Genomic DNA, 23355 nt, shown 5'->3' on the forward strand with positions numbered 1-23355 from the left:
TTGAGAATGCGACATCGATTCCACTGGAGAGCGAAATTATTTTCTGGAAATAGTGTATTAATTGAGTATTATAGCATATACAGTACTACGCACATACTGCTCTTGTACAGCATTCGATATAATTCATACATAATATGAATTATGCGTATCTTCAATCCACGGATAATCCGTACTCGATGCAAACAATTGATATCTAGATAACACGGTGTAGGTTCCACTCGTGGTTGCGAACGGAAAAAAGATTTACAAAAGCTATCTAATATACAAATTTGTCAGAAAGTTCCCGCAATGCTGCTAATGCTTCAACTGGATCGTTTTTGCCGGTATAAAGCTGAATAGACTGCAAATTGACTCGGAGGAAAGGGTTATATAACTTTTCTTGCCCTATCGTGGATGGCACGGTGATTGCTTTGTCTCGACACCAGTTCCACTTTGCTAGCAACGCCTCGTTTTGCGGTTCGATAGTGAGCGCAAACTGTGAAAAAAGTGAAAGGGGGGATTGAATACAGACGTTTCAAACACTAGATATAATTCTTTCTCCTATACCTTAAGATTGGTTTTGCCATATTCGTGACCGCAATAAATCCATGTATCATCCGGTAGCTTCATCAAGACATGGAACAGGATAGCGTACATATCTCGTACATCGCCTTCAAGAAACCTGCCTATTCCCGCCAGGAAGAGGGTACTGCCATTATACAAAGACGTTAACAGATCTGTATTGAAGCATATCTGTGTCTGTCGTTTGACACATACTCGCCTGTGAATACAGCTTTTTCATCCGTTCTGGGATCCGTCACATAGTAGCAGATGTGGCCTTTTGTGTGACACGGTGTATGCAACGGTGTTACTTGCAATGATCCAAGCTGGAAAGTTTCTTGGTTTTTGCATACATAGTTGATCTCCGGTATTCGAGCGTCTGCACCGTAAATTGCTAGGCCAGGCTTCTTTGCTACGTGCACGTATTCATACATTTTAGATCTCTCTTCCTTCCCCAATCGCTGGTCCATCCCACCATCAAGTGTAATGTATCTGTGGACAGGAACAGCTAATAACCGAGTTTACGTTACCTACAAGATCAATATTTCCGCTTGCATGATCCCAAAGATGATTTGTAGTGAAAATGCTAGTTTGTACTCAGGTCAACTCTTCTGAAAAAGATGCAATAACTTCAATTAGTTTTGCAGCGAACCTTGTCAATTTTGCGCCTGTCTGACTGACAATGTTTAGTGTCTTCATCGCATCCACCCTGAGCAAGCCGAGTTGATGAATCAGTGACAAAATTCAGCTGCATCGTCGGTCGAATGTGTCCCCGAGTATTGAGTGTACCTACGGATCAACAACTGCTGCCTCTTTCGACTTTTCGTCAATGAGGATATACGAGTAATTGTCTCGCAAGGCTGGGATGGGGATAATCTTCATTTCAAAAAGTTGTTAATAAGATTCAGAAAAGGCTAAAAGGAAACTGGACAAAAAGAAAAAAAAATGGTAAAACGGCAATGAAATGGAGGTCATTTTTATTCTTTTGCGCGGTTTCCAGAAATTCATTCCTCATCTTCTGCACGAGCCTACGGAATATAATTTAATACCGAAATTGCCTTTTCTTCTTGCATTCGTTTCTAGATCATTGTCCAATACTTACACCGCGGGGTCTAATGTCATATTCGCGAGAACCGAGCTCAGCTTTTAAGCCATTGTAGGGATAGGTACGCTTCTCCTATACAAAGATTAGGCATGTCGCGTTAGAAACATACATGCTCGAGCGATATATCTCTTTCCATTAGCAACATACAGCTGGACGTTCGGGATAAGTGTTATACACAAAGTAAGAGAATGCTGTAATGACACCAGCAAACAAGCCGAGCTGTGCAAGCGCCTTGTAAGGGCTGTAAGTGTGAAGGTCGGGAGCCCAGACACCCATAAGCTCATCTTCTTCGTGGACCTAAGACCATGTATTCGCGTGAGCGTTCGAATCGGTAAATGCAAAAGTCGTCGACCGACTGTTTCGTATGCTGTTCAGTCGTGGCCATACCGTTTCACCAAAGTTGCGCTTATCCTGGGGATCCCACCAGCCGTAGGGTCCACGCTCCTGGGCACTCCAGCGGGGCAAGTTAGGGTAGTCGCCGATTTGAGGATCCTTTACAACTTCGCCGGTGCTTAATGTTGACTGAGCACGGACGGCAGTCAACAATGGTCGTTGGGTAATTAGGCGTGCGTTGAGCAAGCGTGTCGATGAACGCAGCATAGTTTCTATTTAGGCAACAGAAAGGCGATGGGCTTGTTTGTTCAAGTGCAGCACTATCAAGGCGCTAGCCCCGCTCGAAAAGCGTGACTTACAATTGCAGGTCAATTGAAGTACCACAAACTGATCTTTTTGACACCTTGATCAGTCCATGCCGCGATGGGCAAAGTAACTTATGCCATTGGGTTCGGCTATGGCTCGCCATACGCGAAAGCTATAAAGCGTATAAAAAAACTTGCTCGGGATTCCTTGGAGGATGGCAAGCATCTTATGGCGGCAGACTATTACTTTGAAGTTGCAGGACTGTTAAAGGAACAAACCGAAAAGTATGAACCAGACAGTCTCACGGAAGAAGACTTCAAAAACCAAAGATTTGAAGGCCTTCAGAATGCTGTAAAGTACTGCAAAAGGGCATTGAATATCTATGAGGAGCATGAGAGCATGAAGCAGAAAATAAGGTACGGCACCGCGCTGCTCATGCATGAGGTGTGGATTTTCTGTCCTTGAGAATTGTGCTAAGGGATAAACTTTTTAAAGGACGTTGGGTTTGATGGTTGAATGCTTAGTGGGGTAAGAGTGATGAAGCCGATTGTTGACCCAAGAATACACGATTTCACACGTATTATGGTGTACATTAGCCTGGAAGAATACGATGCAGCAATCTCAAATTCAGAAAATCTCATTCAATTATTGCAGCTCACCAAAGATCGTACGGCGATGCGCGATGCTTTCAATACTATTGGAAATATTTATTTTCGACGAGGGTAAGCCTGTACACAGATAATCATTTGGAAGCATCGCCCTAAGTTCTGCGTAGGCACGACATGGATGTGGCGCGCTGTAATGATTTTGAATATGCAAGAAAGTACTATCGTCAAGAAAGGCAATTGCTTGATGAATTTCCGGAAAGCACAAGAGACTTGGAGCGATTAAAGCAATCCTCTGATTTTAATCTCGGTGTCATTGAATCAAAATTTCCTGACAGCGCTGCAACAGGCGAAAACCGCTTGATCTCTGCTATCAAGTGTGCTGTCTCTTTGCGAATGCCGGAGGCTGAACGTGCTGCATGGATGGAGCTGGCAAACGTACGCAAGAAATATGCAGATTTTTCTAGAGCTTTGCAATGTTTACAAAAAGAGCTGTCGATCTGTCGTGCAAACAAATACGAGGACGATGAAAGGGGATGCTTGATCGAAATTGGAAAGACGTATGTTGAGCTCGAGGATTTTGATAATGCACTAGCAACATTTGACGAGCTAAAGAGTAAGTACTTGCTAACCAGTGCAATGTGCGTCTAATGGATTGTTGGGTAAACTTTTAATCATCTAGAATTCACCAAGGATCAAGACGACCAAGATATCAAGGTAATCAAAAACGATGTCTTTTTTCTTCAATGTAGTTAACTAGTAGGTCTATCTCAAGTTTTACAAAAAATTAGCGGTTAATATACGCAGCAAAAAGCGCCGCATCGCCGCGCTGTCTCCAGAAAATGATCTAAGCACTGTAAATGCTCGTACACGTTTATATCATGACCTCTGTATGTGTTGCTACCACAAATTGCGCTGATCTTCAAACTGATCAAGATGGGTAGGCAGAGAACAGTTGAAGGCCGATATGTTTCAGTCTGCTTTGGCATCAGTGGAGCAAGCACTTTTGACTATCGACGGCGCAGATACCAACATACAAATACTCATGAGCACACTCCGAGTAAAACTTTTACAGCTGAAAGCTGATATATTGTTTAATATACGTCAGAGCGTAAGTGTGACAATTAATGCAAAGGCAGTCCTTTTTGCTAAACAGTTTACTCCTGTAGTCTATGGAAACGCTTGTATCGTTAAACGATGAGATCATCGCAGATAGCAGGCTGTACTTTGAAAATGCAAAGATTCTTTTGGAACAAGAGCTGGAAGCATATGAACGTGGCCGAAAGATTTACACGTATTTTGATCGACCTGATGAAGCTAGTCACTATAAGCAATTGATGGATCAGATCAAGAAAAGATACAAGGAACTGGTATGCAATGTCGCTTAATGCTACAATGATTTAAGAAAATATACTAAACCGGCATTCGAAGTGCAAGATCGATGGTAATGACCCAATGGAAGTCGACTCCGTACAAGAAAGCGGCGATGAAGGCACTATCCATACAGACGATCATTCTGTCGGCGATGTATCGGACCCTCTGCCGGAAAAGCCGGTTCTGCGAGTAAGCCAATATATGTTTGCAGTCACTCCAAAGATATTAATGAAATGCTTTAGATAATACATGTCACGTTGAAGATAGATAGGCACAGGGATCAAGTTGTCTCGGTTCCCATCCGAGACGAAAGCTGTCTCGTCGAATGGTTCATGGTACAAACCAGTAGGAGAGCGTGGGAGCAGCTTGGTATTCATGTAAGTAAAAGATGAAATTGTAAGCTAAGGAATGAATTTAACATGACCACTGGTTTTGCAGCCTGTCATTGATAGCATCATCGTCAATGGATCTGCACTTTCAAAGTATGAAACACTTGTGGAAGTTGTCCCTGTCGACCTGAACCGTGTGGACGCAACTGTTGTCGGATTTGAACAGCATTCAATGCTCGAGTATTACAAAAAAGCATGCCTACGATATGATATAGAGCAATCAGCAAAGTTGCTAGACGCCATCAAATCCAGTTCTGACGATGAGTTGTATCTTGGCTCGACATGTTTAGGGGCTAAAGACTCCCCTGCCTTGCATCACATGCTTAAATATTCGCCACCGTTAAAGCATCTAGATCTTTCTGCAAATTTACTATGTAAGTATAATAATGCGCAATCCCGAGCAGTGGTAGAAAATCATTAACAGCAGCTATATCTATGCAGATAATCAAGATGTGAAGACATTATTTGCTCTTGAAGAATTACCAAGGCATCTCGACTTGAGCTGTAACAGAATTACAGAAGAAATCATTTCGTTCTTTGCGGACCATGCTAAAGCATCAGGCCTCTTGTCGCTAAATCTCTCGTATAACCCGCTGCAAATCACGGAGAGTAATCAGATATATCAACTTTTGCACGCCTGTCCCAACCTTGAAATCCTCGATCTAAGTGCGTGCGATCTTGAACTCGATCGCGAGTCGCTGGATACTTTATCAAACTACAAGACAACGCGGATATTAATCGAAGACTGACAATAGCATCAAGAGCTACCAAATATTTTTGCAGACACATTTATTTAGATTGCGCTGGCTGCTCGTTTGTGCAGTCTACCATCAATCGAGCAGGCTCCAAAAGAATGGTACTCCTCGGAAAGCAAATGGGGAAATACAGCCAGGCGCAGCGTTCCATCCTTGCTTGCAACTTGCGAGAATCGTACCCGAAAACAATAGCGCTAGGGACCATCAGCTGTAATGAGTACGCTTATTCTTACCGGAATAAGCATTTCAATCTTGCGAGGGCTTGTTGCAGAGATGGCTTCAAATACAGGGTTAATAAAAGTCTACAATGATTTGAATCGTAACTACCCTGAAACACAATATAACTTTGCACATCCAATACACATCCAAAGCCGATTATTAGTTTCTTTTTTTTTATTTTGATTCACTGTTGTCAAGGACGCGAGTCAGTTGCTCTAACACTTCGTCTGTGGCGTGCCATAGAATGGAAACATTAAGAATCCGCTTAAATCGAGCACCCGCGCGAATTTCTTGCATCCGTGTATTTTCCACAGAGTTACTAGCCCAACATGGCACAGAAAGGCACCGAGAAAACCTTGCAGAAACTTGAGGAATCTGTCAAGAATGGCAACTACTATGAAGCACACCAAATGTACCGTACGGTTGCACGAAGGTATACAGGTCAAGAAAGTCGTTCAATCGCTTCGCTGCTCAGATGCTGACCGTAGATGATAAAGATACAATAAGCAGCAGAAGTTTGGCAAGGCGATCCATTTGCTCCACAGTGGGGCTGTTTCACTCATGCAGCATCAGCAATACGCGTCCGGCTCAGACCTCGCCAACTACATGCTAGATACCTACAACAGCGCCAGCTTGGAAGTTGATGACGTTTCTTTGGGTAAACCTATCAGCATAATACAAGCGAAAGATCGCTATTGACAAGCGTGTGCGTATATAGATCGCGTGGTTGAGCTCCTATCATTGTATCCTGCAGATGAACCAGGCCGAAAGTCTTTTATCCACAATGCATTTAGGTATGCAAGACACTGACAAATACGTGCAACAACTGCTGACATCTTGATAAATAGCTGGACACAAAAGCACGGAAAATATCAAGAAGGCGATCCCGAATTACATGATTATGTTGGCACCATGTTCTACTATGGCAAGTATATACGATGCATCTTATACCAATGACATGCAATCTGACCGCCAATTCTGATAGAGGGTAAATATGGACCAGCAGAGGAACATTTACTAGTTGGCACGGACCACAGTGCAGAGTTGCTTGGAAGTTTGGCAGCAAAGGAATCAAGCGGTCTCGTAATTTCGCGCATCGTGTTACAGTATGTATATATATTCACCGTCATATACTTAATCTTTAATTGTCAATGTGTTGACCCTGGCTTTCTTGAAGATTGCTCGCATTTAAAAATATCCATCATGCAACGGTTGCATATAGTAAATACCTGGAGGAAGCTCATCCAGATACCGCTGATACCAAAGCAAGTGTACGACGTGCACCTGCAGAGGAAGCGACCGATGAACCTGTATATCTGGACAGCTGGGTCAACTTTACTCGTCTAACTCTCTTGACGATCCAGCGGGATGCTGCTGATTTATTCCGCCAATTACGAGCAGCCTATGCTGAACTGACTCGTCAACAAAAAGGAATGGATGATGTAAGAAATCAAAGTTTTCCGAGATAGTAGACATGAACATAAGACTGATTCTCATGAATCTTCATTTTGTAGCTGCTGGATGATATCGGTGCAGTCTTTTTTAATATTCCACGTCCTCGGAAGCAAGGAAATATGCTGCAAGATCTCATGAATAGCTTATTTGCTACCCCTCCCAGCTCACGAGGAGCCGTGACTGGAGCGGGTGCAAGCAGATCATCTGGATCAATGGAGTTGGATTGAGATTTTGCAAGATAAACATCCATTAGGATAACTGCTAATAGGATTTTTGTCATCTATCCATTAACAAGAAACTGAGCGTTGAGCGCATGTGGCAAGGCAAATTTTGATCGACATATAAATTTGTACTTCTATATTGGACCGGAATGAGAGTAATTATTTTCTACAATAAGCGCAAAAGGAGAAGAACTACATGCTCACACAAGAGGGATCAACATTCGTGATCCAGAGTGCTACTTGCAGTATTATGAAGGTGATTCTCCTTTTATTGGCAGCAGGCTTGCCATGCGGTTCATAAGTTGTGACCTTTTTTGTCCATCAAGCGATTTCACTCTTTAGGATTGGATATTTTCGAGCTGTTTTATTTGCCACATTACATACTCAATATTGGTCTAGCAATATCTGGATAATCTCGCACAGCAAGTCTACCGTCGTCCTTTCTCTCAACGATTCGTCCGATACTCCGAGAATGCTTTGTGCAAGAGACCGTAAACTTTGCTCATCCTCCATCTGGATATCTTGAAATATTTTCTGTTGCTGCTCCAATGGAAGCCTTATGTAAAGTGCAATCAAGTCGCCGTAAATGACGTGTGTTATGCTTAGCTTGTCCCTAAGTAGGTCGAAATCGTAGAACATGAAGGGATCATGGTACAACAGCACATCCTGTAGATGTAGCAGAAATTCAAACAGCCGTGGACTTATCCGGTTTACAGCTACAATGCTCCCAGGCACAGTTGCTACTAGTATCGGTTTACGATAGCTTTCGGTCTCTGACCATGGCAGCAAATGCGATTGAGCAGATTCTTTGGTATCAGTAAGCAGTGATTTTGACCGCAATGATCCTAGAACTGGACAGATAACGATTTCCACACTGTGTACAAGACACTTCTGTATCAACCTCTTCTCGAACGACGAACTATCTATTCACTACATATGTTAGATTTACGGATTAGAAATCGGGGCTGAACAGCTTTTCATTACCAGAGACATCATGTAGAAATATACAGTCTCCAAGGCCAAGTGTGCCAACTGCTAAATGCTCGTCGACCATTAAAGAATGATTAACCGTTCTGGAGGTCGCGTCGCTGTATTGCAGTACAATAATTCAGATAATAGTTCTCAAAAAAAGATGGTCCTTAAAAAATGCAAATTCATACCTTTTTACGAACTCTATCGTCTTGTGCTCAGGATCATAGTCGTAGAACGTGATTGAATCTGTAAATGATGCTACACAAATCCGGCTTCCATACACGGTGATGGACTTGATCGCAAAACGTGTCATTTTCTTTGCCACCTCTACAAGCCTAAAGTAACCAAATTTTTGCACTGGATTAGCTCTCGTCGATATGCACTTCCTAGTCGGATAATACTTGCTTGCCCTGCTTTTGATCCAGTTGATATAGACAGAGAATCGCACCCGTCGAGAAAAGCAATCTAAATTTTTTCACTCAGTGCAAAGAACAAACGCATTGGGACAATAAAACTAACCCTTCAGGGTGTGAGCATATTGCAAATACTCCGCCCGTATCATAATGTTGCCTCAATACAGGCTTCAAGAGATATTCTCCATCATTCGAATGCTTTACTCTGTAAAGCACCAAGGCACCGTGTGTTGTTCCACCTTTTAAAGTCCAATTCACACCGCGGTGGCGGTCCTGTGGATCTGCTTGGCCCAGTCCTAAACAGATATAACGATATATTTTTTCACCCTTTCGGATATTCCACTCCGCGATGCACAAGATATGTGAATTCATCCCAAACTCCTTCGATGGTAGCAATACGGTGTTGCTCGGTTTATCCTTAGTCCTGAAAGATTCCTGTCAGTTGCGGTTATTCTCAACAGCTATTGCTATCTTATATCATGCCTGGATAAATCAATGAGCCGAAGCTGATAATCCATGTATTTTGCACGGTCATTTTTAACCGTTCTAGTGACCACAAGTGCCTTGTCTGTCGATTTTTCAGGAATCAGTTTTAATGGACTCTATTATTTGCATTAGCATATATAATGATAAATGTATAACCAATCATTACTGTTATCAGCGTACCTCGCCGACAGCAATCTTGACAGTATTGATATGGCATTCTGACGCAAGCTCGAATAAATGCAAGCTTCCGTCTGCTGCGATACACAACAGCGAGCTTTCAAGTTCTACCATGGTTATAGCATGGATAGATTGAAACCTGGGTAGTAGCACTGGCATCGTGCACAGGCCCTTATTTTCCCCATCTACGCATATCCGCCAGACACGTTCGCACAATGCAAGCGCACTGTATGGATTCTCGCATAGTATTTGCACAGAACCTTCACCGAGTTTGCGACGTATGACTTCTACATTATCTCGGCTTTCGGAAGACACCAAGTCCCGTACATTGATGTAGAGCACATGGCCGTTTCTGGTCCCAATCAAAAGACATATATCACTTTGGTTGCTGTTTGGATATACGAATACTGCAGAATGGGGTATATCGATTTGCTCGGAGGATAGTTCTGCCCGACCTCGAGTCAGTCGTTTTCTTCATGTGTACAATGTCTAGCACGGAGATTCTTACCCAATTGGCGTCGAGTTACTAATTCGATTCCATCTGACTGTATATCATAAAGTAATATTGATGGCTCATATGTGCCTAACATCAAGATTGGACGATTTCTGGTTACGTCGCATGAGAATTCGAACCGAAATGAGAATAGATGTTTATGAGATACCCACTCGAGAGTGATATATTTCATTAAACTGGCTTCCTTTCCGTTGACAGCAGTTTCGCTTCGTATCTCGATATGGAATGAGCGACTAAACATTGTCTTCAGTTCTATGTTGAGAAGTACATGATATCACTGCAGACTGACCTCGAATGAACCAATGCTATTTCGAGTAAAAGTAGCAGGTTACTGCGCCCAGAAGATAAATAAACGAGTATACATGGTGCTTGAGTACCATTGCAAAGAGTCGCAAGCGTGATTGAGTACTCTTTAAATCGTGGGAAACTTCTCAATGACCAAGTTGCTATGCCAAGTTGTATGGAATGTCGGCATCCGGTTAATCGTTAACTGTAAGTTTGCACTTACATGAATAAAAGAAATTATCACAGACCCGAATATACTCAGTGCAGATCTGCAGAAATACTTGACGGTCTTCTACAATCATATCTGCAACAAGTATTGTTGGGACATCTTCCATGAAGGGAATCGTGTTTTTGTCGTCTTTCAGCACACCGTCTAAATCCAAACGTAAATTTTATGTTATCTGGAGAATCCGCTAACAGTGCTAACCTTCATGTACTAGCATTCGCGTATCCAAGGCCGAGGATGCTAAAAGGCATGGCGTAGCCTGTTCCTTTGAATTAAGAACAGTGAAACTCCACAAACGGTTCACTCTTGACCAGGGAGAAGTTTAATAATTGCTAGTAGCGTGTAGTTGATATACCTTACCCATGCCACCCAGAGCATGATGCTATTTTTTCGGCTTGGATACAATCTGCAGTGATGTTTATAGTGCCCTGTTCCTCCAAGCCCGAACACATAAACACGCCGTCTTCCGTTGAGCATGTATCCAGGGATTTCACCGGTGCTCGGTTGACCAAATTTTGCAGGACGAACACATTATCCCTATCTTGAATGTCGCGCTTCACCTGTGTCGAGCGATAAGTTTGCAAGCATCACAATTTCAATCCATGATCGCTGTACTTGCAGCTATTATTTGGTTATCAGCTCCTTCACCAGCATAGAAAAGAACGTCAGTCAGTTGAAACTTGTCATCCTCAATAATTTCCATAGATCCCAAGTAGCACATTGTTTTCGACATTGGGTGAACTGTTCCGACTTGAACTGTTTCCGTCACGAAATTATCTGCATGAATTTCCACCCTAAAAAGTGCGCCTTTTGATGATCCCAGGTATACATATGGCAGTGTAGATATCTCCGTAGGTATAGCATATGACGTAAACAGAGGACCTTCATAGAAGCATTAAGTACGTATACTTCGATCTTAAATTCGGCATAATTCTTTACATTCGAGCTCGCCAAACCTCCGAGGTATCAAAGATGTTGTATAAAATGTGTTTCCGCTGATGATATCTTCTGTAGTTAAATACGATATGTGTTGCTCCTAAAGGAAAGAATACGTCAAGTCCGATTGAAAGGTCGTATTATTCGACATATCAATTATTTTTACCGTTATTAATAAGAATGCCTCTGGTTGCTCCTTCAAAGGAACCAGTAAGACCGGTAAAGGCGAACCTTATTGCTTGACAAGTGAGCTTTGTGAAATAGTGCGTCTCTTCGCTTAAACGTTACCTTTTTCCAGAGGAAGGCGACCGATCCTTTCAACTTTTGTATCAAAAGGATCTGATGCATCAATTGCATGAATGACCACTCGAAATACATTATCATTTTCACTATTAGACCTATTAGTTTCTTTTGAGACCGTGATTGCTATGTATTACAAATAATACCTGTATACAACAGCCGCAAGCAAAATTCGATCCCGAGAAGACGTCGAGGTATGCAAAAACTCCATGTGCCAGACAAAATCACCATTCTCAATCACTGCACCCTAGGACGGATCAATCAGGCCCAAGGTCTTTAAAGGATCTAGCGTATTCTCTTACCGCCACAACAGGATCAAAATTAGTCCGTGACATAACTTCCTTCAATATAAGTAATGTGATACGATTCTGCAATGTGCCTACTGCTATGACTCGGGACCTATCAAGGTCATATTAACTTCTAATACACAGTATATCCAATTTTAACCGTTTACATTGGATCGATGGCAAGCATGTTTCCTTTGTTCGTAGCGTCTGGACGTGCAAATTCACTCAAAACAATCTATCAGAGTCTATGTCAGTTGCACTGCTGATAGTCTGGATATGCATGTTTTTATACTTTGATCAATGGCTCGAGTCGTCCTGTTTCCTCCAAATTGCCGTTGGAAGTTGTTACCGTCCAGAATACTAGATTTCCATTTTCGAGTAGTGAAACTAGTATATCGCTCCCCAGAATATGATCATGTGTGCTCCGGGACTGTGACGTGAATGGTATGTCAAAGTCTGGATACTCGTAATCATTGTTGCTGTCCATATCCACATCCGTTGATGTACGCGTCTCGCTGTCGCTGAAAGAACATTTGAGGGCTCGGGAGGCTGAGAAAGAACCAAAGATCGAATGCTGAAAGCGAGATTTTAAGAGCTCCCTTCGCGGATCTGTTACAATTTGTAGCAGTTCTATCGAGCTTTCCTTATTTGATCGGTGTGAATACACAGAATCGAGAATGCTAAAACTGAATTGAAACACCATTCTATTCATACTTTGATGCAAATGACATCTTTGCTCCCAGGGCCCGTAAATTCACCATATAGTATGGTGTCAATGGCTGTCGCGAAACATGCGGAATGCTGGAACGCAAACATGGAATTAGTGTTGGCCGCGAACACGCACAGACGTACAACGCTCCATCATGCAAAGGGATCGAAGTGAGAACAGTCGGACCTTCAACTTCAACTCATTCGCTCTCACTGACAACAGCGATCTTCGCAATCGAGTTGACAATAAAATATCGATGTAAAATATATGTTGAAAAATGCCCACATCTTTCTTGAAATATACATGGACACGTCTTTTCGATACAGCTTTTGATGTAGCAATCGGTGTGACTAAGTGGTTAAAGTTCTCACCGTTGAATATTACTGTTCCATTCTTTACGGATGTATAGTGAGAATATGGACGGAAGGATGCAGCCTAAATTTATTGATTTCCTCCGAGTTGGAAAAAGTGAATATGATAGAGTCATGGGAAGCGAATTGGCTAATTGGCTAACTATCACAGCAGAAAATACTAAGCTAGGAAGCGGTCTCTATGCTTGCTGCAGTTCATTCTAGTCTTCTTAAATGCGTGCCTGCGTGTCCACGTGCGCCCTTGAGTGCGTAGGTGGGACCTTGCTTAAAAAGACAAAGCAAGAACCAACGAATTTATGAGTGGGCCCACTGTGGAGCAACTTTCACTACGGGCTTACGCTTGTACTGGTGTACACCCAAACAAGATAGTACTGGAAATAATAACTATCCGGGGCTCGCCGCAGGCACCCATATAATTCACAGATGGTTTTAGGCTAGTGCCTTTATTAATTCATCAGACATCAATTAGCGAACAGTAGATAAAGCCGGTGAAAAGGAATAATAATCGTGAATCGGGTAAGCATGAAGTAAGAGAGAAACAGCCACGGTCTTCGTTTCTAGACACCCGACAAAGGCTCAAGTATTGGGATTATGTGATCCATTTACTGTATTGCCAGTACCAGGCTCGCCATAGGCCCCTGCAAACTTATTTACCGTGCGATTCGTTGATGTGCATTCCACAATGCACCAGACATCTCAGACTGAATGCCAGGAGATGCCTCGACGAGGATGAGTAGCCATATTACGGGGTGTAAGATATCTCATTAAAGATAAAGCAATTTCATCCAACGTACCTTTCCTGCTAGATGGGAATTGCCTGGGGGAAGGGACAACATCGCAGCATGCTAATCAACAGAACCCAGATCATATCAGCCTTTGAAAGATCCTCAACAACCAGTATAGCCATCATGCCAAAGACGGTAAGGGTAAGCCAAAAAAGCCCCTATTGATTGTTCAATAAAGAGTTAATCTATTGTATAGCAGGACAGATAATATTAAATTGTTATTCTTTCTTTTCTTACCAACGAGAATTCTCATCAAATCTGTCATTGTTCTGTTACGTTGAACACCCCAGGCATCCCTTGTCACGCACACTAATTATCCAGTCCATTGACTTCATAAATCCGACGGCCAAATAATCCAAGCATCATCCTACATTTATAGGAGCATGTGTACCTCATATTTTCCAAGCAGAGAGGCAGAAACATATCCTCGGGAAACGACTGCCTGTTGTCACATCTTGCATGTAAAAGCTATGGCTCTAAAGATAACCGCCAGGGCACACACTATTCAGTCATGTCATATCAGTCAGGAACGTAGAAACTTCCCACCCAGGACAGCAAGCATTCGTACGTACTTTACTGTAATACTTTTGCAAATGCTTTTCTTCCACCAGTTCAGACTACATGACGAGAACCCGTAAATTGACATTCAAACAGATCCTTGCAAGAAACCACGGAGCATGTCGACAGCAGCTATGAGAAATCTGGCGCACAATGAGACACCCAGAGAGGAGCTTCACAGAAACTACAGAGCGACAGGGATTTTAGCGAAACGACGTCCCATGCTCGTTCACAACTGCAGTAGTCGTTGTTACGTTGGACCACGATCGCCTCCATTCCTACGGTTGTCATAAATTCGGCATGCAGTATATAATTGAAAAAAGTGCCTATTACTCGAATTACGCGTCCATTTTTTTCTTCTCCCGCGTTATATATCAAAATAATGCACATATAGTGTACAGCTGCAAGCGTCCTTACCCGTACCTGCTCCAATGTATGCATAGTATGACTTGCATGAATCACTCCTATTATGGAAAAGCCTTTAGAGCATCCGATTCTCAGACTTTGTGCAACAACTACGACATACCATCACATCTGAACACGCCCGTGTCCTTCTTTCATATTTTGCACCTTATATCAGAATATATGATTATGCATCAGTATGTATTTGCAGATTTTACTACGATTATTGTAGATCTCTGAGACAAGGTATTAAGAGAAGGGCTACAAGGGGATACAGTGAAGCGGATACACGACTCGAATAGATTCAATCGAATTTTTGATCCATCAATTTCCGTAGCGTTGCTGCGTAAACCTCATACCCTCTTCAATCTGATCTAGTGCAATTTTTGGGACGTGATTTAGCATTTTGTATGCACCTGGGATACTCTCCGTTACACCCAAAATGTTCCGGATACTGTCACTCACTAGCAAAGAGTTCTGCCAAGACGAGGCTAAATTCGCAGTACGCAAAGAGCTAAACAGACTCTAAAATGTAAATGGTGGAGATGAGACAAATGAAAATGATCTATCTTCTTTTCATCGAAACAAGTAATAGTGACATTTCCCATGATGTGGATATCATAGCTGGAAAGTTCTTTCTGTCTAAGAATCTGCTCGCTCCAAACAGAGTATCGTACACAGCGTTTTTAAAACCGTAAAGTGATTTGAATGCCACTCTTTCATCCCCTTTTTTACGCTCTTTCAGCAGACAACCCTCGCTATCTTCAACATTTTATAGGGAATACGCAGATTGTAATTAACGAGGATCCACTGTAACAAAGAAGAACTCATCATATGTTTGCGATGTCCTTAATATATTATCTGTTGAAGGCGTAGCGCCGAGTAAACACTGGCATTGCTGTAACATTCAAATAGCCGCAAGTGAGATAGAGGTCATTCTAATTTGCTGATAGAGCAGAATATAGGGTACATGACATACAGAGTTCAGTAAAACTGGTCACAGCATTATGCAAAACTAATGTGTTGCTTCTGAGGTCATCTGCTCGATGCTGTATCCTTGAGATCAGTCCACTTCTTCCTTCAATCGAATCCATGCTTAAACACACGGAGAATCATGCCAATTTAAAGTTCCAAGTCAGTAAGGAACAGCGATGTTTTTATCTGTAAAGTGCGGATTGTATTCCGTTCTTTTGTGTCGTCCTCGAAGCGAAGGGAGAGCGAAATATGTTTGTAGACAATAACTTCAAAATGATCCAATAAAGCACACTCTTATTCTCAATGAGTCTCGGAAGGCGGACAAATGCACGCAAACAAGGCAATGTCGATCCTCGCAGGTCATGCGCATACAAAATGCAAGGCTTGTGCTCATGTAATGGATGTAATGACATTCCTACTTCGAGTTATCTGAAACATTTTTCGAAACGTGGTTCTGAGACTTTACCAATGCTAAGTCGTTAGGTTGATGATTGGTCAATTTAAGTTCTCCATACCATCAGCAACGATGAGAGCAAGAGTGATACCAAAAAGACTAGAAACAGTACAGAGAGCCAGGCACAGTATGGACAACTAGAAGGATAAATGGAAATATCGGAAAGCGATGGATAAAATGGTTGCAGAGTACAAGAAGTTCATTGCCAACAAGCTTAATTTAAATGAATCGGCTTGATTCGAGACAAACATTCGACGCTGGTATTGTTGCCTCCAAAATTCGTTTTCGAATATACTCAATTTTATCATACTCTATGCTTGTAACATTGAGAACTAGAACTACTGTACGCTCTTATGATGGGTTGTTCGATTTTACATGTAATCATAAGCATATCGCAAAAACATAAGCATACTCTATCGCAAAAAAGATCTAAAGGCATATTATCCGCTGATTGGGTGGCGCACTTGAAAATCCCCAAATGAGGCAATTGACGACTTTTTTTTCACTTTTTAGCTTTCCTTCTCTCCCAAACCTTTCATTTTTTACAATGCGTTGCCGTTGTGGAGGTACCCAAGTGGAAACCGATGCGGCGTCTGGAACAACCTTCTGCGTTGCTTGCGGCGAGGTAATTTTTTACTCTGGAATTATCCCGTTCAACGTATGTATCTCACAAGTCGGTTCGAATAATTAGGTACTTGAAGAGAACTCCATTGTAGCCGAAGTTACTTTTCAAGAGGTTGCTGGTGGCAAAACTGTCCTTCAGGGAACGTTTGCTGGTGAATCAGGTATGTATGGTATTAGTGAATTAACTTGAGCAAGCTTTGACTAAATAACGAATGCATAGGCCGCATTGCTACCAGCGGCCCTTTCGGTCGTGGGCGAGGCAAAGAAGGTCAAGAACAAGCTATGGAAAATGGTACGTCGCCTTCCTAGTTGTGTATTGCAGTGCCATCAAAGATGTGCTTACGTGCATTCCTCTTGTAGGTCGTCAGAAAATTGCGAGATTAGCATATGCTTTGCATCTCCCAGAACGATACCGAGAAGCAGCACAGAGATATTACAACCTTGCTGTCATCAACCGATTCACCCGTGGTCGTAAATCCGAGCATGTTGCCGCTGTTTGCCTTTACATTGTCTGCCGCAACGAACAAAGCTCACAGATGTTGATTGACTTTTCCGATCTTCTTCAGGTATCGTCATTTCGTTTCTAAATGCGGTTACGTAGAAAATGGTATTGACGAGAGCTTAAAAAGGCCAATGTGTTCGTACTCGGTGCTACATTCCTAAAATTGATCCGGGTCTTGTGTATCAAATTGCCGCTTATCGATCCTTCCATCTATATTTCTCGATTCGCCGCAGCCTTGGATTTTGGCGAGTATACGCAAAGAGTCGCTCACGATGCCGTCCGTCTTGTACAACGTATGGACCGCGATTGGATCCGAACAGGTCGACGGCCTGCTGGTATCTGTGGTGCATGTCTCTTGATTGCTGCTCGTATCAATGGTTTTAGACGAACAACGCGTGAAGTAATTTATGTTGCCAAGGTAGCAGAAATAACGATCAATACAAGGTAATTTCCAGCTTCTCTTGCCGAATGCACATTTTCGATAGATAGCTTACTGTGATCTACTAGATTGAAGGAATTTCAAGCAACCGAGTCTGCCGAACTTTCTGTCCAAGACTTTAGGACATTGTGGCTAGAGAAAGAAGCTGATCCACCTGCTTTCGCTCGAGCACAAAGGTCTTTGCAAGAGAAACTCAAAAAACGAAAACAGGATACAGAGGAAACTTCGGAAGAATCTAGCGTACTCAAGACGCCAGATATTGGACAAAGTACGCCTGTAACTGAAAAACCAATCGATGACACGCTGGACGAATTACAGCAAGCGGACGAAGCAGAAAGAGCTACTCTGGTAGCCACACAGACCCAAACTTTAGTACCGCAATCACAAGATGAGGAAGAAGTAGATGAACTCGCTCCATCACCCGTACATGATACCCAAGCGACGTTGGTCAATCCCCAGCTTGAAAAAGAAGTGGAAACTATGGAAAAGGAAGTAGAAGAATGGATGCAAGATTCTTCAATCAAAGAAGCAACTGAGGCTTTAGGTAATTGTTATCAGGATTAAACAACAACCAAAATCTCGTTAACCTGGAATACGGTTTGCAGAACGAGAAAATGCTGAGAAAGCTGCAAAGGAAGCTGAGGAAACCGGTCTTTCCGACGTGGATGACGACGAAATCGATGCAATGCTTCTGAAACCGGAGGAAGTCAAAATAAAAACTACTGTCTGGTACAATGCAAACAAGGATTATTTGGAAGAGATGAAGGCGAAGGCGCGCAAAATTGCCATGGACAAACAAATGGGCGTATATCAAAAGAAGGGAGGAGTAAGTGCTTTGCAAGACGTCAGTGGATAACGGGATGTATACTTACTCAACGACTTGTCATCTCGTAGAATCGCAATCGACGGAGACAAACGCAAACACAAGCAGCTAGCCCGGCAGAAGCAGCAAAACAACTTGTGCAGACGAAGAAATTCTCGAAAAAGATCAACCAAGCAGTCTTTGATGACATGTTTGAAACGCCAGAATCAATTGAGCGGTTAAAGGAACAAGATCGAATCAAAAGGGAACGAGAAGATGACTACTCTCAATATGAAGTCGTTGAAGAGTCTGGAGATGTGCCTGCACCGAAAAAGCAACGAGCTGATGACGGTGAAGCTCGTGATGACACAGAGGCTAACGTGGACTACGACGAAGATGAAGATGACGAAGATATCGATCCAGAGGATATGGCTGACGATGAGCGACTCATGCTCGAAGGAAGAAGAGCAATGGGTTGGGTGGATGCAGACGAAGATGATGGCTGGGAGGAATATGATTGAACTGAACTTTCTATAGTGTACATAATACTTTTATTCTTGCTTTGTAAATACCTTGCTATAAATTTAAGTTGCGTTACAAACTTTGCTTTCGTATATTATAAAATGTGTGCATCAAAATATCAAGTTTCTACCATTGTAGCCTCAAAGATTGACAAATATAAATCGCAGCTACATGTTATTATCCATCTTGTCGCCAAACATCTACAGTGCCATTCTCTATACCAAAAAATGCAGTATCTGCCATGTTGCAGAACAAGCCGACCTCGACAACACCAGTTATCAACTTGATTTCCTTGTATACTTTGGCGGGATTCTTCAATCCTTGCAGGCTACAATCAAGAATGAAATTACCGTTGTCCGTAACTACGGGACCCGCCTTGTCCTGTGGAAGGGCCATGCGGAGGCGGATATCAGCATCAGGGTATAAACGATGAAGCACACGTTGCACAGATCCATACGCCATAGGTATAACTTCGACAGGCACACCGCGCTGCCACTACATGTAGCTTAGAACAAATTGGAATATTGTCTCTTTATATTCTTGTTACCTTTGTTCCTAGCTGCTTTGATTGTTTGCGACCATCGGCTACCAAAATAAATCGCTTAGACGCACGGGCGACCAGCATTTCTTGGAACAAGCATGCACCGCCACCTTTGATACAGTTCAAGCTTGTATCCACTTCATCCGCTCCATCGATGGTCAAGTCCAATTTGGGATATCTTTTATGGTGTGCATTTATGAATATCATTGAAGTTTATTTTGATATTTTGCCACGACTTACTCTTCCAAACTGGCTAATCTGAGCTTGTGCTGCAGTATCAGATGCTTAGTCTGAAAACTCGTTGGTACATATGCACAGTTGGTAGCTTGCAACGCAGCAATGCGTTTGATGGCATACTCGATGGTGCTGCCTGATCCCAACCCAATCGCGCAATGCTTCTTTTCGTTCAATAACGGGATAACTACTTGATCTACTGCCGTAATTCCGGCAAGCTCTTTGGCTCGTTCAGTTGCGGATAATGCACTTGTGGACAAGCTTGCTTGTAACCTTGTAAATGAACGCAACGTTCGGACTGTTGCTGCTCGTAGCATGAGAAGAAAGGCAATTTTTCATGAATGCCTGAGCATTGTTACCCGTCATCATCCAATATAGCCCATCCTTCCTAACCTGATGCGATACTAAATTCCATAGTAACATTTCTAGCATCCATGGCGCTTCCGTTGGTAAAGGATCAATGTTGCATTGTTTTGAATGGTGAAACTACCGCACTTCCATTTTTTGCTGAATATATATCACGGCAGTCATTGTTCTAATGAGTTAGCACTCCCTTTGGATATGAGGCACTGCGTTGTCAAAGCTTACCTATTCAAAAAAGCTACTTTCAAAATAACATAAGCTTCATATACGTATGTATCTATCAGTAAGTGGCAAATAGGTCAGGACAATTTTTGATTTGAATTTTTGACTCATCGGCTTTGAGGTCGGGCCGTTGCGAGTTTCCCCCTTCCCTGCCCGCCACCACTCCGGAAAAACATAGAAAAAGCTAAATAAGGCGAGCTCTTTTCGTGTTCCTTGTTCTTACACTCTCGCCGCTTAAACGACAATGTCACTACGTATCCTGTCTCAAGTCTTTCTGAGGTCTCGGGCGTTGCGACCGGTAGTAGCCCGTCCAGCATTTCCTACCAAGTCCCTGTTCTACTCGACAAAGACTTCGTCTGCTCCTCAAATCGCCGAAGCTATTGCTCAGTCTCCTGCACTTGCCAATGCCAAAGAGAAGGCAGCACCCAAGGTTGGAAAGCTCAAAGAACTCGCCCAAAAGTACGGTGCAGCTGGTGTGCTCGTCTACCTCGGGATCGGCGCAGTAGATCTAGGGGTGACTTTTGCTGCGATCCAGCTTGCTGGTCAGGACAAGGTCAAACAACTTGAACGTGGCGTTATGGACACGTTGCGTGAAGCCAAAAGCAGAGTACTTGGAGAAAGGAGAGAGCAGTATCAACAGCAACTGCAGGTCCAGGAAGTTGAAAAGAAGCAGCCTGAAGAGGACGATAACCAGCCTTCGTTGGCATCCGTTTTCATTCTTGCTTACGGCATTCACAAGACATTGTTGTTACCTGTCCGTTTAACAATCACGGCAGCCATTACTCCAGCCGTTGTCCGAAAATTGCATGCATGGGGTATCACCAAGTATGCTCCACGATTGTTCGGTGCCAGTGTACCGAAAGCATAGTAATCTAAATAGCTTCCCCCGCGTTCCTCGTGTTTCACATCATCGATAGTAACTATCTCGCATCTCTCTCACAACCCCCCTCTCTTTGTTGTTCTTTACTGTTTCATTTACTCCTTCATTCTTCTGATACACTTACATTACCCTCGCACAGTCATCCACACTTATAGATGATACATTTGACACCCACCTTTCCTAGAACACTGAGAAATCAGACATCGTACTTTATCATATTACTATCTTAACAATTAGAATTTGTTTTATCTGGCTCTAGATTCATTCCTCTAGCTCTCTAAACATCCTCTGGGTCTTTGTAGTTTTCTTCAAATGGATTCTAGTTCTTTGCAGACTTTCAAGATTGCTTCAGCGCAATATTTAAAGTCATCGACTTCCAAATATGTTTGAGCACTCATGCGGACATACCAACGACCAGCATGCTTGTAGACAGAGGCGCATGTGTTGTGCTCGTATATAAGCTTGTCGATGAAATAATCTGGCACCTTTTCATCAGGGATTTTCGGACTCGAAAGCGGCAAACGCACGTTCACCATATGTACGGTCAATGTCCCTTCTTCATTCTCCAACACTTCAGTGCCAAAGATCTCAGCTACCACCTTGCCGCCATCAAGCGCCAGCTTGTTGCAATATTCCTGGATGGCTGTTTCGCCACCAAGCGACTCGCGAAAGTTCAGCGCTGCCTCGATACACATGAATGCACTGAAATCATTCGTGCCTGGCCATGCAAATTCCGCTTGAAACGTCGAAGTTCTATCAGACGGATCGCTGTGGTCTTTGTAGGCAGCGTTGATAAGACTAGGATGGACCAAATGCTGATTCCTTTTCGGGACATAAAGCAAAGCTGAAGCCCTTGGCGAATAGAGCCACTTGTGGCAGTTGGTAATAAAAAAATCTGGATCTGATTCATGCAGATTAAGAGGAATCTGGCCTAACATTGCAGAGACGTTTGTCAGGATCGATGGATGGATTGCACATGATCCTGTATATCCAACCTATTGCATGTGCACCATCAACAACAGAAAGAATTCCATATTCTCGCACAAGTTTGACCATGGCCTCGTAAGGGAATCGCACACCCGGCACAGAGCTGATTGCATCAAACATAGCCATTCGTAGAGGCGAACCACCTTTGGCAACCTCTCTCTCAATGACTTCCCTGGTTATATTCAGAATCTCTTGATCAGTCAATGGGTACGCAAGGTCGACGATAACGAGCTCAGCCTGGCGTGCATCCTTTAAGAAGGCCATTGTCCTTTCGACAGCGTTGTACAAAGTGTTAAACTATGGCGAGAGCATCAACACAGTAGATCAAAGGATAAGCTCGTTTGAGAGAGAACTTACGCAAAGGACTTTATCGCCAGGCGTAAGTGGAAGACTGCGCACGACGCTGTTAACTCCATATGTCGCGTTTGCAACAAACACGAGTTCTTCCAGGTCACAGTGGACGAGACTCGCAAGTCTGTCAAGGCTCCTTTGCAGCAACGGAAACATTTCACGTCGTAGCCAGCGGTCAGGGTGAACCTCAGAACGTTGCTGCAGCTCATGAAGAATCGGGTGAATGCAGCGAGGAGTGACGCCAAACGAGCCGTGGTTGAGAGGAGTGTAGTCAGGCTCCAAGAAGAACTTTGAGCGAAGAGCATGCCCAAAGACCGGTTTGTCCTTTAATGTCATGGTTGCTTGTTGGAAACAGAATGCGTTTGTTGTTCAAGCAGGAAAGTGCGATCTGGCCCAGTTATTATACATTATAGATGGGCTTGTGTAACGTCTCGCGTGGCACCGAAGACATCCATGCATAGAGCGTGGAAAAATAGAACGTGGAAAAAAGATTCGTAGCCAAAAACCTGTCAACACTATCTGTCGCAGATACGTTGATACTTGGAAAGATGCGAGATTTTATGTACCTGGATGGGGTTTGTAGCGACTATAGCTATCCGCTAAGCATACAGCACCCTGCCGTTCCCAACCCGAATTACGCATGAAGGCACCCCGATGTATACCATATTTACATCAGCTATAGACTTAATTACGAGTTTTGCATGACTAACTTGGCTGATAAAGAGATGATAAAATG

General features: G+C 43.0%; 9 protein-coding genes across 9 annotated transcripts; 4 read left to right on the plus strand and 5 right to left on the minus strand.

The window, feature by feature from the left end:
• Positions 1–256: 256 nt before the first annotated feature.
• Positions 257–1422, minus strand: VTP01DRAFT_5740 (uncharacterized protein; the record flags this gene model as incomplete). The annotated part of the gene is made up of 6 exons (XM_069384566.1): positions 257–475; positions 547–688; positions 757–952; positions 1071–1126; positions 1193–1249; positions 1334–1422. The coding sequence occupies 6 exons, from the start codon at positions 1420–1422 to the stop codon at positions 257–259; spliced, it is 759 nt and encodes a 252-aa protein (XP_069234976.1).
• Positions 1423–1544: 122 nt separating this feature from the next.
• Positions 1545–2245, minus strand: VTP01DRAFT_5741 (uncharacterized protein; the record flags this gene model as incomplete). The annotated part of the gene is made up of 4 exons (XM_069384567.1): positions 1545–1568; positions 1643–1717; positions 1793–1942; positions 2033–2245. The coding sequence occupies 4 exons, from the start codon at positions 2243–2245 to the stop codon at positions 1545–1547; spliced, it is 462 nt and encodes a 153-aa protein (XP_069234977.1).
• A 156-nt stretch (positions 2246–2401) lies between these two features.
• VTP01DRAFT_5742 (uncharacterized protein) lies at positions 2402–5401 on the plus strand (the record flags this gene model as incomplete). The annotated part of the gene is made up of 12 exons (XM_069384568.1): positions 2402–2700; positions 2780–2812; positions 2881–3006; positions 3060–3505; positions 3572–3606; positions 3665–3779; positions 3834–4000; positions 4059–4259; positions 4321–4452; positions 4506–4640; positions 4702–5026; positions 5094–5401. 12 exons carry the CDS (start codon positions 2402–2404, stop codon positions 5399–5401), a joined length of 2322 nt encoding a protein of 773 aa, XP_069234978.1.
• A 554-nt stretch (positions 5402–5955) lies between these two features.
• VTP01DRAFT_5743 (uncharacterized protein) lies at positions 5956–7308 on the plus strand (the record flags this gene model as incomplete). The annotated part of the gene is made up of 7 exons (XM_069384569.1): positions 5956–6059; positions 6124–6284; positions 6345–6420; positions 6475–6551; positions 6612–6732; positions 6804–7068; positions 7141–7308. 7 exons carry the CDS (start codon positions 5956–5958, stop codon positions 7306–7308), a joined length of 972 nt encoding a protein of 323 aa, XP_069234979.1.
• A 378-nt stretch (positions 7309–7686) lies between these two features.
• Positions 7687–12714, minus strand: VTP01DRAFT_5744 (uncharacterized protein; the record flags this gene model as incomplete). Its single annotated transcript, XM_069384570.1, has 22 exons — positions 7687–8225; positions 8287–8390; positions 8463–8609; positions 8680–8739; positions 8794–9111; positions 9171–9289; positions 9354–9796; positions 9859–9956; positions 10017–10097; positions 10154–10310; positions 10373–10522; positions 10577–10680; positions 10736–10935; positions 10995–11257; positions 11315–11411; positions 11478–11542; positions 11600–11700; positions 11758–11858; positions 11914–12010; positions 12066–12133; positions 12191–12541; positions 12613–12714. 22 exons carry the CDS (start codon positions 12712–12714, stop codon positions 7687–7689), a joined length of 3765 nt encoding a protein of 1254 aa, XP_069234980.1.
• Positions 12715–16699: 3985 nt separating this feature from the next.
• VTP01DRAFT_5745 (uncharacterized protein) lies at positions 16700–19040 on the plus strand (the record flags this gene model as incomplete). The annotated part of the gene is made up of 8 exons (XM_069384571.1): positions 16700–16777; positions 16844–16937; positions 16997–17068; positions 17137–17342; positions 17406–17722; positions 17786–18261; positions 18323–18543; positions 18612–19040. The coding sequence occupies 8 exons, from the start codon at positions 16700–16702 to the stop codon at positions 19038–19040; spliced, it is 1893 nt and encodes a 630-aa protein (XP_069234981.1).
• A 178-nt stretch (positions 19041–19218) lies between these two features.
• On the minus strand, positions 19219–20252 carry VTP01DRAFT_5746 (uncharacterized protein; the record flags this gene model as incomplete). The annotated part of the gene is made up of 4 exons (XM_069384572.1): positions 19219–19536; positions 19589–19760; positions 19823–20120; positions 20210–20252. 4 exons carry the CDS (start codon positions 20250–20252, stop codon positions 19219–19221), a joined length of 831 nt encoding a protein of 276 aa, XP_069234982.1.
• A 393-nt stretch (positions 20253–20645) lies between these two features.
• On the plus strand, positions 20646–21269 carry VTP01DRAFT_5747 (uncharacterized protein; the record flags this gene model as incomplete). Its single annotated transcript, XM_069384573.1, has 1 exon — positions 20646–21269. One exon carries the CDS (start codon positions 20646–20648, stop codon positions 21267–21269), a length of 624 nt encoding a protein of 207 aa, XP_069234983.1.
• A 320-nt stretch (positions 21270–21589) lies between these two features.
• VTP01DRAFT_5748 (uncharacterized protein) lies at positions 21590–22955 on the minus strand (the record flags this gene model as incomplete). The annotated part of the gene is made up of 3 exons (XM_069384574.1): positions 21590–22212; positions 22277–22565; positions 22626–22955. 3 exons carry the CDS (start codon positions 22953–22955, stop codon positions 21590–21592), a joined length of 1242 nt encoding a protein of 413 aa, XP_069234984.1.
• Positions 22956–23355: the final 400 nt, after the last annotated feature.

Source organism: Rhizomucor pusillus (genome assembly GCF_041956525.1).
Source record: "Rhizomucor pusillus strain CBS 183.67 unplaced genomic scaffold VTP01scaffold_25, whole genome shotgun sequence".
Lineage (NCBI taxonomy): Eukaryota > Fungi > Mucoromycota > Mucoromycetes > Mucorales > Lichtheimiaceae > Rhizomucor > Rhizomucor pusillus.